The sequence below is a fragment of the Helicoverpa zea genome, chromosome 3 (genome assembly GCF_022581195.2).
Source record: "Helicoverpa zea isolate HzStark_Cry1AcR chromosome 3, ilHelZeax1.1, whole genome shotgun sequence".
NCBI lineage: Eukaryota > Metazoa > Arthropoda > Insecta > Lepidoptera > Noctuidae > Helicoverpa > Helicoverpa zea.
Genome location: NC_061454.1, coordinates 8,034,504 through 8,047,792, shown reverse-complemented (window position 1 = coordinate 8,047,792; position 13,289 = coordinate 8,034,504). Strand labels below are relative to the sequence as shown.

The 13,289-nt window shown below is 38.5% G+C and overlaps 3 protein-coding genes across 3 annotated transcripts; 1 reads left to right on the top strand and 2 right to left on the bottom strand.

Moving 5' to 3' along the window:
- Window positions 1-4,516: 4,516 nt before the first annotated feature.
- LOC124646168 lies at window positions 4,517-5,923 on the bottom strand. Its single transcript, XM_047186252.1, is given in 4 exon segments — window positions 4,517-4,818; window positions 5,058-5,277; window positions 5,360-5,552; window positions 5,635-5,923. Coding segments are annotated over 4 exon segments (801 nt in total). The 5' UTR covers window positions 5,908-5,923; the 3' UTR covers window positions 4,517-4,703.
- Window positions 5,924-9,196: 3,273 nt separating this feature from the next.
- Window positions 9,197-10,551, top strand: LOC124645970 (probable RNA methyltransferase CG11342). Its single transcript, XM_047185968.1, has one exon. The coding sequence runs from the start codon at window positions 9,286-9,288 to the stop codon at window positions 10,024-10,026; it is 741 nt and encodes a 246-aa protein (XP_047041924.1). The 5' UTR covers window positions 9,197-9,285; the 3' UTR covers window positions 10,027-10,551.
- On the bottom strand, window positions 10,250-13,277 carry LOC124645971. The gene is made up of 5 exons (XM_047185969.1): window positions 13,261-13,277; window positions 11,975-12,088; window positions 11,808-11,899; window positions 11,465-11,576; window positions 10,250-10,674 (listed from the first exon to the last, which is right to left on the bottom strand). The coding sequence occupies exons 2-5, from the start codon at window positions 12,005-12,007 to the stop codon at window positions 10,567-10,569; spliced, it is 345 nt and encodes a 114-aa protein (XP_047041925.1). The 5' UTR covers window positions 12,008-12,088; window positions 13,261-13,277; the 3' UTR covers window positions 10,250-10,566.
- Window positions 13,278-13,289: the final 12 nt, after the last annotated feature.

Here is a 13,289-nt window from a genome sequence, read left to right as displayed (position 1 = left end):
CTCGTTAGCCGTGCGTGTAATTACCTACTGTTTTTAGGAACTACTTTGATTAGACTTATTACTGTACACAAATGGGTTCTGATTCGCTTTGGTATTTATTTGGAGACCGACTTAAGTTATTCCGAGAAGGATCAGGAGTGAAATTGGACCAGGTATTTATTTAACAGAGAACCAATAACCATCTAGAAAAATAAACTCCATTGAATACTATGAATATTCATATTGCAATAGTAAAAACTTAATAAGATGTCTTCTCGCAGCGCAGTTAATGAGTTTTACAATTCCCCTATGCTTTGAGAACCAATATAAAAGAAAGCAGTTAATGGAAAATATCGATCTGGTTTCGCTATTACTGTTAATTTTAATTTATTGTATGATTAGGGCGTGTGATCGCTGAGAGATCTCGGTAAGCGCTGCCGTTAATTACAATTTATCTTATCAGATATTTATAAACTAATTTACTACTCCCAGCTCATGCACAACATGCACTGCAAATAATCATGGGGTGAATGAATGTGTAATCTTCACAATTATACTGATAAAAGTCATCGGGAATGCTTGAATAGAAATTATATGCTATAAATTCTTTCATACGTATAGGTAAGTTGCAAGAGTACCGCAGACATATAGTAAGACTATTAAACGCAAAACAGGTGAAACCGTAACGAGAACTAGAAATTACCTTTCTACAGACATTGATAAAACTAAATAGACTAATCACGAACGGAATGAGTCATCCGATATCGCAGACCAGTCATTTGGTCAGTGTCGCAAAACTAATGACACATAATGACGGGCGGCCGTGTGCCGGGGGTGGCGGCCGACAACGCGACGCTGCGACCACGCCGCTCCATTGTCGCCCGTAATGCTGGCGGTACAACGCCTCGCCGCCCGAACCCGGCGCAGTCAAGGTCTGTTAGCTGTCTCCCCGGGAGCTCTTGTCGTCCTGCAGTCGCGGCCCACGATGACCACCTGACCACCCCCGCCATAGCTAATTGGGGTCGTCTACCAACCGCGAACCCATCATTTTGATATTTTAAACTACGTACACGTAACGACTGCCATAATCTACAGGTTACGATTTTAGGACTAATCAAACTGACTCGCAGTGTGTCCGTTCGGTCAACGAGATTAAGGTTAACGATAGCGTGTGTTGATTATATAGCGAACGTTAAAATGGAGCTTCAATTTTCCATATAACAATAGGAAAATATCATATCATTTGGTAAGATGATTCGAACACTTTAAGGTATATTTTCTCATAATTTACTGTAATAAATTCATGATTTGCTGCACTGTTATCCATCACACTCCTTGATCCGGCTCTAGAAGCACAAACCCAGTTTACTGCACGGTGGACCCACTGGACCCATTAGATACAGAATTATACATGTGCAAGTGCACGTACGCAGAAAATAACACATAATAGTACCTTATTTTACGACCCGTTACGACTGCCACTTACGTCCACGAGAAATGGAAGCAGGCTTAGTAACATCGATCAATGCATTACTGATGTCAGTGTTTGGAACTTAGATGTCCTATTCAGCTAATTGATGATTTACTGAATCAATCTAAAAGAACGTTAGTCTGACTGAAGATTAGCTGCTACCAATTGGTTTTTATGCCGACTAAATTGTAAAATCTGTCATAATATGAATAAAGATAAGTGTAACGTAGTTTTATATGTCCAAAGTAATGTAATAAAATCTTTACAACTGGCTGGAAAATTGGAAAGTTACAGTTTGCTGAGCAATTTCAAATGCACTTAGATTTCAATAATTCCATTAACAATTGGACGCGTGCGCGGCCACTTACTTTCACTTCGCTAGATTTTCCACACAACACATAAATTTCACTCTCCCAACGTGCAGTACACAAAATGTAATTAATTCCGTAGCCTCGTAAATTAATATTTGTCATGAGTTTGTCACAAAACGCGGCAAATATTTGCTGTTAGAATTTTGTATGTTTACAAAATACAATTCTGACAAATTCGTATGCAATTTATGTTTTACATAATCTCAATGATTTTTATTTAAAAAACAGGTACATGGAGAGTATTTAAGTAACATCGATATCAGTTAGGTATGAGAGACGGACTCGGATCGCGTTCCGCGTACGTTCATGGGGCCAGAAATGAAATTGATGAACTTTTCTCGCAGCAATAATGGCTTTGGCACGTACCAACATAATTCCCGGCAAAACTTCCTCACATAACCCCCACCCACCGCCAGGGCTGTTCAACACACATTCAATGAAACCACCTCCGATTGAAATTCAATCAGAATTTCTAAAGAAAGCTATCGCATGAAAATTTCTACTCTGCGCCGATGTAAGACAGAAATGTAACGAAAGTAAGGTCTGTGAAGTGGTAATCCGATATCAGCGCATCGTATCAGGAGTAACACGAGTCGAGCAAACCGTAACACAGTGAAAGTGTCTTCTGTAATGTGCTCGGATTAGACCAGCTCGTTAACGGGAACTTGTTCTGCAGCCCTGGACCATCGCTACCCCGGACATATGCCTTTATGTATTTAAATACATTTAAAGAGTTCATATAAAATGTACCTAATTTAACAAAAGTGGTGTGCAACCTTAACAAAAATCATTTTCTCTTTTTCATTTCAAACTTATTAAATCTCAATATTTTTTAGATCTTGGTATCTTTCGCACTAACTAATTCAAATAACTGCGGGTACCGCTCAACCTAATTACTTAAATAAATAGATTGCTGATTTTCCCTAAAATCTCCAATAGGTACCTACTTATCGGATATTTCGTTAATTGAAAACCACTTTTAACAATCTTTATTTTCAACGCAGGAGCAACCCTAGAGCAGTGGACAGCGGCAGCGGGTGAAGGCGAAGAAGGGAGCGCACATCCAATATAAGAAGAGAACAAAATAGGTTTATGTCGAATACTTTGACCATTCGCCCGTAAAGTAACTTCGCTGTACGAGTGACGCCCACAGCCCCGCGTCCTGTATTTACTTACACAAACCTATGAACATTGACAAAATCCATTACTCACATAGATTGTTATATGCTTCCAGATGCTGTAACTTTAGCTACGACATTCATTCCGTTTATACATAATACAGTAGCCAGTATGTATACATGTGCATTAGCCAGCTTCCATTTAGCACACAATTTGCATTAGGACCTAAATCAGTAATCTATGGAGACATCACTTGAATTGTTAGCCTAATTCGAGATGTAGACAGCCATCAAGTATTGAGTGGGTGGGCAGATGGGTGGCACCGACACCTGCATGCCTGCTAAGGTAAGTTAGCAGATAATATTAGCTCCGTCCACCACGTCCGCCAGGCGTGACGTCCCAGGGGATCGCCTCTCTTGACAGCTGGTACATTGATCATGCACGGCGCAGACACTAACATGTCTTGTGCACCTCTTCAATCATGATAGATGAGACAAAGTAACTGGAGTGAAGAAAATATTTCAACTTAATTCAAACCCATTTATAGCACGACCCAGTGCGTTTAACAAATAAACATACAAGCTAAAAACTAATCAAGTGAGGCTCACAATTCCTGATACAGAAATGAAGCGAGCGCTACCGCCGCTGCACCGCTTAATCAGCGTTGGTCCGCCCGCCCTATATTTGCGTATGCAAAGAGACGCCAGCCGCATTAACGATGCCATATAGCCAGCGTAGCGTGCAGCGATTGGGCAAACACATATCTGCATTATAAACAGCGTCCGGGCTCACAAACGTGCGCTGTGGTCGGCCTTTACCGGCGCACGGCTAATCAACGAGCTGACCTTCCGCAGCCGAACAAACGCTACACCACACTCCGCTGTTCCTCTGCCAGTAAAATGCTCCACTATCTAGCTAGTTAGCTGCATGTACACACGGGCTTCGTCATTCATTAACACATTATTTATTCGGCTCTAATGAACTAATCAATCATCTACGATACGATTCAGAGATGATAATTAAATCGCTAAGCACTGTAACAGTATTCGTGCATGTGCAGTGAATCGATTAAAACTTTCTACTTTCCACGTTCATAGCCGTAGCGCCCATATTAACGGAAAATCTAGACACATTTCTCGGACTCCTCTCCACTAGAGCGTGTAAAGAAAGCGGCCTGCACTAATAATTAGAGCACCATCTGTGTTTGAAAAAGTGATATATACGCATGTTAATATGTGCAAACTAAATCAACGTCGTTCATCAGATCAAATATGTAATTTATGAGCATATTAGCTGCATCTAAGGCGTTTCATAAGTTTTTATAACCCACTATTGTCAAAGAATCATTGTAATTAAAGAATTATCTGTAAGCACGAATGTGCTGATCTTTTGATTGTTGTTTTGCTAAATTACTAATTATATTATCACATCAAGATCTGCCTAGTCGTCTTAACTGGTAAAAGGTGGTGTAAATGAAACCAAACTGAGTGTAACATTTTTTATTATTACCTCTTACATCACTTTAATAAATTAATTATCATTAAACATACAACTGTAGTCACAAATAAATAAATTACATTAAATAATTTACTGACATAGATTTGAAATTGAGATGGACGACCGTTTCGTCTCAAAGGGATGTCCGCGGAGGACGGTACTTTGGTTTGAGGTTATTTTGTGTGTTGGCGCGGTGGTCGCGGCGGTGGTGAGCGGCGAGGGTGACGCCGGCGGGGCCAGCGGCCGCCGGCTGCGAGCTGGTGCGGCTACGCGCTCGCCGTGCTCTGCTCCCCGTACGAGTACGGGTCCACCGCGCCACCTTTCGCTGGCCTCACCACATACAGGTTCCGCCTTCGAATTAAATACTAGAATTCAAATATTCTGAATTAAAATATGCAGCTAAAGCCATAAATGAAGGAATGTACAGACATGACTATTCAAAATTATAATAACTCTACAAACTAAGTTTTTGAAACTGTTTTCTTCAAGGCATGTTAAGAAATAATAATAAGGCAAATAAAAACTGACCAGTTCAAAGGATAGCTAAAAAGCCAATTCAAATTAGATACTGACATTCTTTATCAATGGTATCAACATATTAAAAGGAAGCTTTTTCTTACCTATGGTGTCCATCAGCGTGCACTTGGAAGGTGGTTTCAGCGGGGGCTCCGTCGTGACTGAACAGTTTCTTCAGGGCGATGATACCAGCAATAGTTAGAGCAACCTTACTGGCGATGAGGGCTTTGCCGGCAATCGCTGCTAGAGTCTTTAGCGCCATTCCTCCCACAATCGTTACGGTAGTGAAAATACCGAGTAACAGGTAAGGAAGCACCTTCTTACCTAAAATCATATTTGAAAATGTTTAGAACATACAGATAAGACTTTTAAGATTAACTGAAATACTAGCATTCTGATTGTTTACCTCTACCCCTGCCTTCCGATGCCAAATCCATAGAAATGGTGTGTGTGTTCATTAGCTGCTGGAACCTTGTGCGCAACATGGCATCCAGCTTATCTTCTGTGGACATACCAGGGAAGAAGCGCGGCTCCGCAACCGCGGAGGGTGCGTCAGCTTGCTTCACCAACGTCAGCCCATCGGCGAGCTGAACGCTCTCCTGTACGTCACAAACAAAAACATCATTACACTGCCGGTATCACTCAAAACGTATAAATTACACTAAACGCACGACACATCACCTGTTCCACTGCTCTTGTGAGTGCCATCAAAGCTTTTCCCTTCAAACACATTGACATGTGCTTTTGCGCACTGCAGTCGTCGTAAAGTTTCTGTAAAACAGAAAATTCGCCTGTCCACCACCACGAACTGTCCTCAGCTCGTCCACTGTCAATTTCGTTTTGTGCTGAATCGTCGACCTCCATCCTACGGGATCTTCGAGGTCCGTGCACATTGCCCGCGGCGACTGCTACACAGATAACTGATAGGACGTATATCCGGAAAGCGGTACACATGTTCGTTTTTGTCACACACAGCACTAAACTAAAACTGAACGTGTATGAGGGTGGTCCAGCAGCGACTGCCAGGCGGTGGCGCGGGTGAGAGCTTATAACCGTGCGCCACTTGGCCGTCGAGCACCACCAAACATCCGCTATTCCGCACTAATTCTCCGCACGCGCACTTACGTAACTGAACTTGAAAATGATCGAGAACCATTTTCCAAGCCAATTTCTCCGATAAAATGTACGGCAAAAAGCAAGACACATATCTGTTACCAATTGCAACGACTGCTGCACCTACTTCACGTTTACGTGTGTGAAAAAGTGTAATTACAAACACTTGCGTGCGCTATGAACACCATTCAGTCCCACATTTCATTCGCAAGAGACCGATTTCAGTTCATTAGTTGCCGCTGAGTCTGAGCTGGTGAAAAGTATTGGAGTCTTTATGAGCGCGTGCGCAGGGTGCAAGGTTGCGTCGCACTTGCACCAGGTGAACTGTATCGGCCTTGCACTCTAACGCAGAGGATGTACGTACATTGTAAACTACGTTGAAGCCACTACATTTATAGGTACAGTACAAAGACTATATACGATTTACAGGAAAGTAAAAGCAGTGTCGTGCCGTGCTGGTGCAGTAGTGATTTATAGTTTTCACACATCCATTAGGTATATTGATCAATTACTACATGTAATTATAACTGACGTTTATTTATCAATATCGATGAACTTACTAACAAGAGTTTCTGTGATTGATTCGGTTATATTGCACGCCTTATGCCATCTCCAGCAGTGTCCATACCAATTGTTGTCTTTCATACCAATTTCAAATTTCAGGTAAATAGGCTACTCACAGAAAAGACTTAACGAAAAATACTAATCATCGATAAAATTATGAAAAAAGAGATTACAGGGATAATCTGCAACTGGTCTCATTTCGTTTATCGATGGATTAATATATAAATCAATAGGTGTATCGTTAACATGTCGTCGACAGTTCTTTTTCGCTATAGAGGTACCTACATAGCTGGGATTGGCTTCATCATTTCTACCAATAGGTCAGTAATAGATAGTTAGCTTAATTTTAATAATAATTTAGTTTTGATTCAAACAGTCCTTTTTATTACTTACTTACTTTTGCATTTCGATACGAAAACGCTAATCAACAATGTCTCATAATCTCATGGTGTATAACGAATTTTATTTAACCTATCTGCTATCTATGTAGGTAGCTGTGAATCGTCACAGCCATAAATCGTTTTATAATTTGCAAAATCAAAATGTTGACTCTATGGCCACAATAGCTGAATTGTGTTAAAGATGGTAGGAATATGTTACCTACTTGTAAGAGACCTCTCAATGAGAGGGATCGTCAGAGATAGCCCAAATTATAATAATTGCGGAAGGGAATTATAATGATGAGGTATAAAAAATAGTATATTCAAACTTGGCTGCAAGACAGCACTTTTTGAACGTCAGATAAATATCGACTAATCATCATCATCATCATCATCATCATCATCTCAGCCATAGGACGTCCACTGCTGAACATAGGCCTCCCCCTTTGATCGACTAATAACTGAGAATAAATAAAATCAATAGGTAGGTAGGTATTATCCTAATGTGTTTTATTAATCATGTATTTTTAATTTCATCCTGGTGGATTAAAAAAAAATACCAAAGACAAGGTAACAGTCACCATATTTTTTTCAAGTGAGTAAAATATTGATGAGACTAGAATTTATTACCTAATATTATTCATTTTAGTCCAATCTGTACAACAAAAGCAAAACTTACGGTAAGGTAAATATTCTTAGACAAGTTTGCTCCTGCATATTCATCCATACCACGTGAGTACCTACAACTGAAAACCGACGCCAAGGAAAACTTGCCCGCAAACAGACTTTTAAGACGGTATTAGAGAACCATTCCTATGAGTACTAAAATATCTTAGAAATAAGCATGCTGTTATTTGTTAAGCATAATTAACAGACCATTAGGACTTATTTAAATTAGAAATGTTGGGAAAAAAATACTGCAAAAGTAAGTAAGTAATAAAAAGGACTGTTTGATCGAGCAACTTCTGACGGTTTTTGTTTGGCCCATTGCGAAATTCTACTCAGGAGATCCCTCGACTCTCTGTCGTCATGCATCATCAAATCAGTTTTAAATTATCATTGAATAGGTATAATGTTAGTGTCGTCAGGTATAGATAAAGTTAGAGAATGTTTTGTGGCCTACATTTTTCGATAGTTGTCCTCGATTTCTCTGAGTTTCCGATCCTGACTTTTAGTAATGTGAGCACATTGAAAACCAGAAGAAAAATAAAAAAAACCGGGCAAGTGCCGTGTAATTTGAAGTCGTTTAAAATTACCTATACCCTTAAATTAAGTAAGGTAGGTACAGATATACCACGAACCTTCTTACCTATACCTAATTATACCTAAGCGTTATGTTTTGTAATTTTACTGTATTTCTCATAGGTACATAACTAGGTACGTAACAAATGTATGTACCAATTTGTAATTTCCCCGAAGTTATGATCGGCAATTGATATACATTGCAAAGGATTAGTACTTCCGTTGTTACATGAATAGTAAAAGAAAGCTAAAGCATGTACGTACACACGCGTTTGTATTTGACACGAATAGGCAAAACACAGGCCCATCCGCACTCGGATATTTCGTTCATAACTTTGGTTAACTAAGTTATGTTTTGTGTAGGCAGGTAAGTTCACTTCAAGTATTATTCATAAACTCGCGGTTTTTTGTCATGAGGTTAGACTGAAACAGTAAAACGCCACGGCGCCGATATTTAGACTTATGTACGTACACTTACTTCTTTTGCTTCGTCCACATTCATACATAATATATGGTCGTGGCATATATTATGTATGAACGCAAGCGCGACTTTTTGTGAGTATTAAGTAGTGTATTTACCATTCATTGTATTATTCATTATTGATAAAAGTAGGTAAATATTAAAGAGGGTTTTTACAAAGACTGTTAGTGGGTTCTACTACAGACGTTAAGATTATCTTGATGATAAGAAGTTACAACAGCGGCACGGATCGACTGATCAAAGGTTCGTAGCTAAATCTATCTATGCTATGCTTATACCTAACTCTTCTATGTTTTGGAATGCAGGTTAAACCTCTGGTTAACTACTAGAGAATGGTTGAGGTTGATGCTATGAATTATTTATTACATCTTCGACTATCTGAAAACCAAACGTTATAAACGGGCATCATGCGTTTCTAAACGATGCAGTTACTGTCACTTTGACAGCACCCTTCGACATTTATATTTTGACAGCAGCAAGGAAAGCGAGCAGTCCATATGTTTATGTTTTATAAATATAGAAATTAAAACGAAATATTCTCCTGTAAATAAAATGAAAAGTGAAAGTGAAATCAAAGACACCGATCTGAACTTTTACGGCAGTGACCCAGGCGCTGTGAAGTTTGGAAACTTTATCAATTATTATTCTTTTCACGATGTTGGCGAAAGGATAAACAATCTACGTCCACAAATGTTTCCAGCACCAGTAGACAAGCAGCTGGTGTGCCTAGACATCGGGTGCAACACAGGGGAGTTGTCCAAGGCTCTTTATATGTACCTACAGACTGTTTACCCAGACTGTGATATCCAAATACTGGCAATAGACATCGACTCCACGTTGATAGAAAGAGCTACTGTATCAAATGAATTCCCTAACATTAAGTTTATAACTTGCAATATCATGGATCAAAATGACAGACTGTGTATACAAAAATATTTAGACTCACACCAACACACAGCTTTTGATGTTACATTTTGTTTTTCTGTGACTATGTGGATTCATTTAAATAATGGTGATGAAGGGTTGTTAGAATTTCTAAAACTTATAAAATCATTTTCTAAGACGATTATAATAGAACCTCAACCATGGAAATGTTATAGAAATGCTCAAAGGCGGGTTAAAAAATCAGGTCACTCCTTTGAACTATACAGCTGTTTAAAAATAAAAAGCGATGTAGACTCCATTATTGAGAAAACTATGTCAGAAGACACTCATGTTAAAACCTATGAATCTGAAAATTCTTCCTGGAATAGAAGAGTACTAAGTTTTAGTTCTATGAAACTATCAGCTTAACTCATAATAGTTTTGATGACTTATAAATGAATTAAACATGCATTTTGAAAATGTAGTAAGTAAAACTTGGTACACTTTGACAGTGGTTCTAATCAACTGTTTTTTTTTTAAACTATGTGGAAAAAGCGGTGTTTTATCTGAATAAAATAGGCAACGTAAAATGAAAATGTAACACTAAATACAGTTTTACATTTTATTGATAAGTGAAAAAATTAAAACAGTGTTTAAGTATGTACTTTCTTATCATTTTAATAATTATAACAAGTCCATCTTGTAACACTTGACACTCTTGGTAAAAAACAATAGATTCCTATGCCAAAATTATCTTACACAATGTACAAAACATTTGCTCAAATTCTTAGAAGACATATGCCTCACTGCATAATGTATTATGAAATAGATAACATCATTACATGTATAAGTTTCGGTCCGGTTCCCATTATCCGGTTAAACTGGAAGCCAACCCCAACATAGTTGGGAAAAGGCTCTAGAGATGATTGATGACATTACATGTATAAGTTTTAATAATTTTGTTTCATTCTAAGTGGTTACTTCCTCTGTGCTTGATTCAAATTCCAGCTTGACATCACCACCCAATCCATCTGTGTCCATCTCCGTTTCCTGAGCATTCAACATGTTTAGAGTCACCTGAAAAATAATACTGTTTCAATGCAAGTTCCAGCTTTTTATTCCTATAATAGCCACGCATGCACATACATTCCATCCTTTCCTTCCCAAATAATGTAAAACAGTACCTACATAATTTTTTCATTGACTACAGATTATCTAGTGTTGGTAATGAACATGCATTTATTCTACCAAGTCATCACTCAATCCAAAAAGCATAAATAACATGAAATGTTTTAAGAGATCACATGACGACTTACAGAAATGAAAATGTTTAATAAAAAAAGAGAACCTCTACAGTAGTATTTCTGTGATTGCATAGATATAATAGCGGATAGATCAGCAATTAATACATCAGTTGAGTGAGTTCTTCATCGGTGAGGTAATATTTGCTGCTTTCCGCAACTTAAAAATTAGTATTTGTGGTGTTTATTATTTTGACCACATTTTTTTTTAAATATAGTGGATTTTGTACTTAAAATTTGCATTTGATGCATACAGGGTTTCCTTCAGGCTACAGGCATCTAGTATCATATTTTTTTAACTCGTAACACATATAGTTTTCAGTCATATGTTACCAATCAATCAAACGGTAGTAGGATCTTTAACGTCTTGTACGCCGCTAATTAGAGAACAATAGAAAATCCACTGTGTCTCTTGCGTAGATCTATGTACGGCATACAAAGGGTTAATCTAAATGTGATTCCAAAGATGGGAGGAAACTGTATGTATGAAATTTCCCTGCATATCAGTCAATACAGCAACATTATCTTGTTTTAGTATAAATACAATGCTACAAATGAACAAAGACCTGTTGAGATAAAGGTGCAGTATGAATATGTTGACTGTGGGCTGGTAAACTGCTACTGGCCATACTCCTTTCTTCAGTTAATTTCTTCTTCACTGGAGTTTTGGGCTGCTGGCTGGAATTGATAAAATTCTATGCTTAGTCTTAGAAAAATAATGAGCTAGAAAGTAGTCTTTTATGTTGACTTGTTTTTGTTTTGCTTTTAATTCTGTCAGCCAATTAATTTAATCTGATCCTGATCAGTCATCTTGACATGTAAATTCTAATGTATTTATTCTAGTGCATATAGAATTGGTAGTGCTATAGATTGCCTTCTAACAACTTGTAATAAATATAACTTCCTTACCCTACGGTTGGTTCTCCCATTGGATGTAGTAACATAGTTAAGTCTGCTAATTTGTTAAAAGCCGCTCCAGCCTCAGTAAATATTTCTCCAACCTGAAACCATTCATAATAAACAATTTAATTGATTACACTGATAATTTTCTTACGCCAATTAGTGTTCTTGGTTACCTTAGCCGCAGAACTTGCTGCGGAGTTATTCATTTTTTTTGTAAATATAATCTCAACTGGCCTAAAAATACAAAATTTTCAAAGCTGCAATAATATAAACTGTAAACACTCCACACAGGGGGGGGACACTCCGTACATTTTGACAGCTAAGTAAACGAAGAGTCGCCACCTTTTATTTGGCCCGGAAACTATTTACTATTTAAAAGATACCTTAAATTACCAACAGATGGCACTACACTATAATCGATTTTGTTTGTTAATATAAAATTATTTATGCAATATTAATTAGAGAAAAGTATGAGGAAAATATTAGACACTTAAAAAAAAGATAAAATAGGTGAATAAATTAAATACGGTTTGAAAAAGCACAAATATCAAATTTAATCTAAAAAGACCTGGTGTCAGTATTCCAAGTAACTTAACAAAACCGATCATAATAAATATCAATATGGCGGTTTTTTGCATTCCGCGTACACGCGTAAATAAAAAGTAATATATAATAATTATTTGTTTTTCTTCGACCTTTTACTATATTAACGATGACATTTTCTATTAGGGTAAGTAGCACCATGTAACTATAACGATAACCAATGTTATAGTTATATGGTGCTACTTACCCTAATGGTACGTTCACACGCGCGCGTTCAAATCGACATTCAACGGGCACAGTCACGTTCACGAGCGTGTAAACGGTACGCCCGAGCCCGTGAACGCGCCCGTGCCCGTGAATGCCGCGAACCGGGCGAGTGTCGGTTTTTTGGCAAAGTTCAAAGGATGAATGTGCGGGCGCCCGGCGACTGTTTACACGCGCGCGGGCAGTCAGTCTCTCCTGCGCTTTCGTGACGATTAAACGTTCTAAGAAAGTCGCTACGATTGGAGATTACAACATGGCGGAATGGTTAACGTCGTTCATCATTTTGATTCTTTTTCCAATAAAAATAAGTTAATCCAAAGGCTATGACAGCAACAACACCAAGATCCTCGCTGCTCGCCATTCTTGCACTGACTGACACGACGGCGCGCGTGTAAACAGCTTGAATGTCCGCTTGCCCGCGACGGGCTGCACGCCGCGCTGCCCGCCAGGCAGCCCGCCGGGCTGCGCGGCGCGCGTCTGAACGTAGCATAATAGAAAATGATATGAATATGATGCATATATATTTTTATAGCTATAGCTATGTAGGTAGTTCGGGGCCAATTTAGAGAAAGATGGCGCATGTCAAATTGGGTTGCAAGATTATCACGTAAGAGGGCTCTCTTTTCCCTATATATTACTTTACTCTTTGACTCCACAGAAGCTGATCGTGTGGGACCATTG

Excerpts from the sequence above, each read along its gene's own strand:
- LOC124645970 (XM_047185968.1), top strand. The coding sequence starts at position 9,286 with ATGAAAAGTGAAAGTGAAATCAAAGACACCGATCTGAACTTTTACGGC.
- LOC124645971 (XM_047185969.1), bottom strand. The coding sequence starts at position 12,007 with ATGAATAACTCCGCAGCAAGTTCTGCGGCTAAG. Across the intron at positions 11,900-11,974 it reads CAGCAAGTTCTGCGGCTAAG|GTTGGAGAAATATTTACTGA; the intron begins GTAACCAAGAAC and ends GAATGGTTTCAG. Across the intron at positions 11,577-11,807 it reads ATGGGAGAACCAACCGTAGG|CCAGCAGCCCAAAACTCCAG; the intron begins GTAAGGAAGTTA and ends TATCAATTCCAG.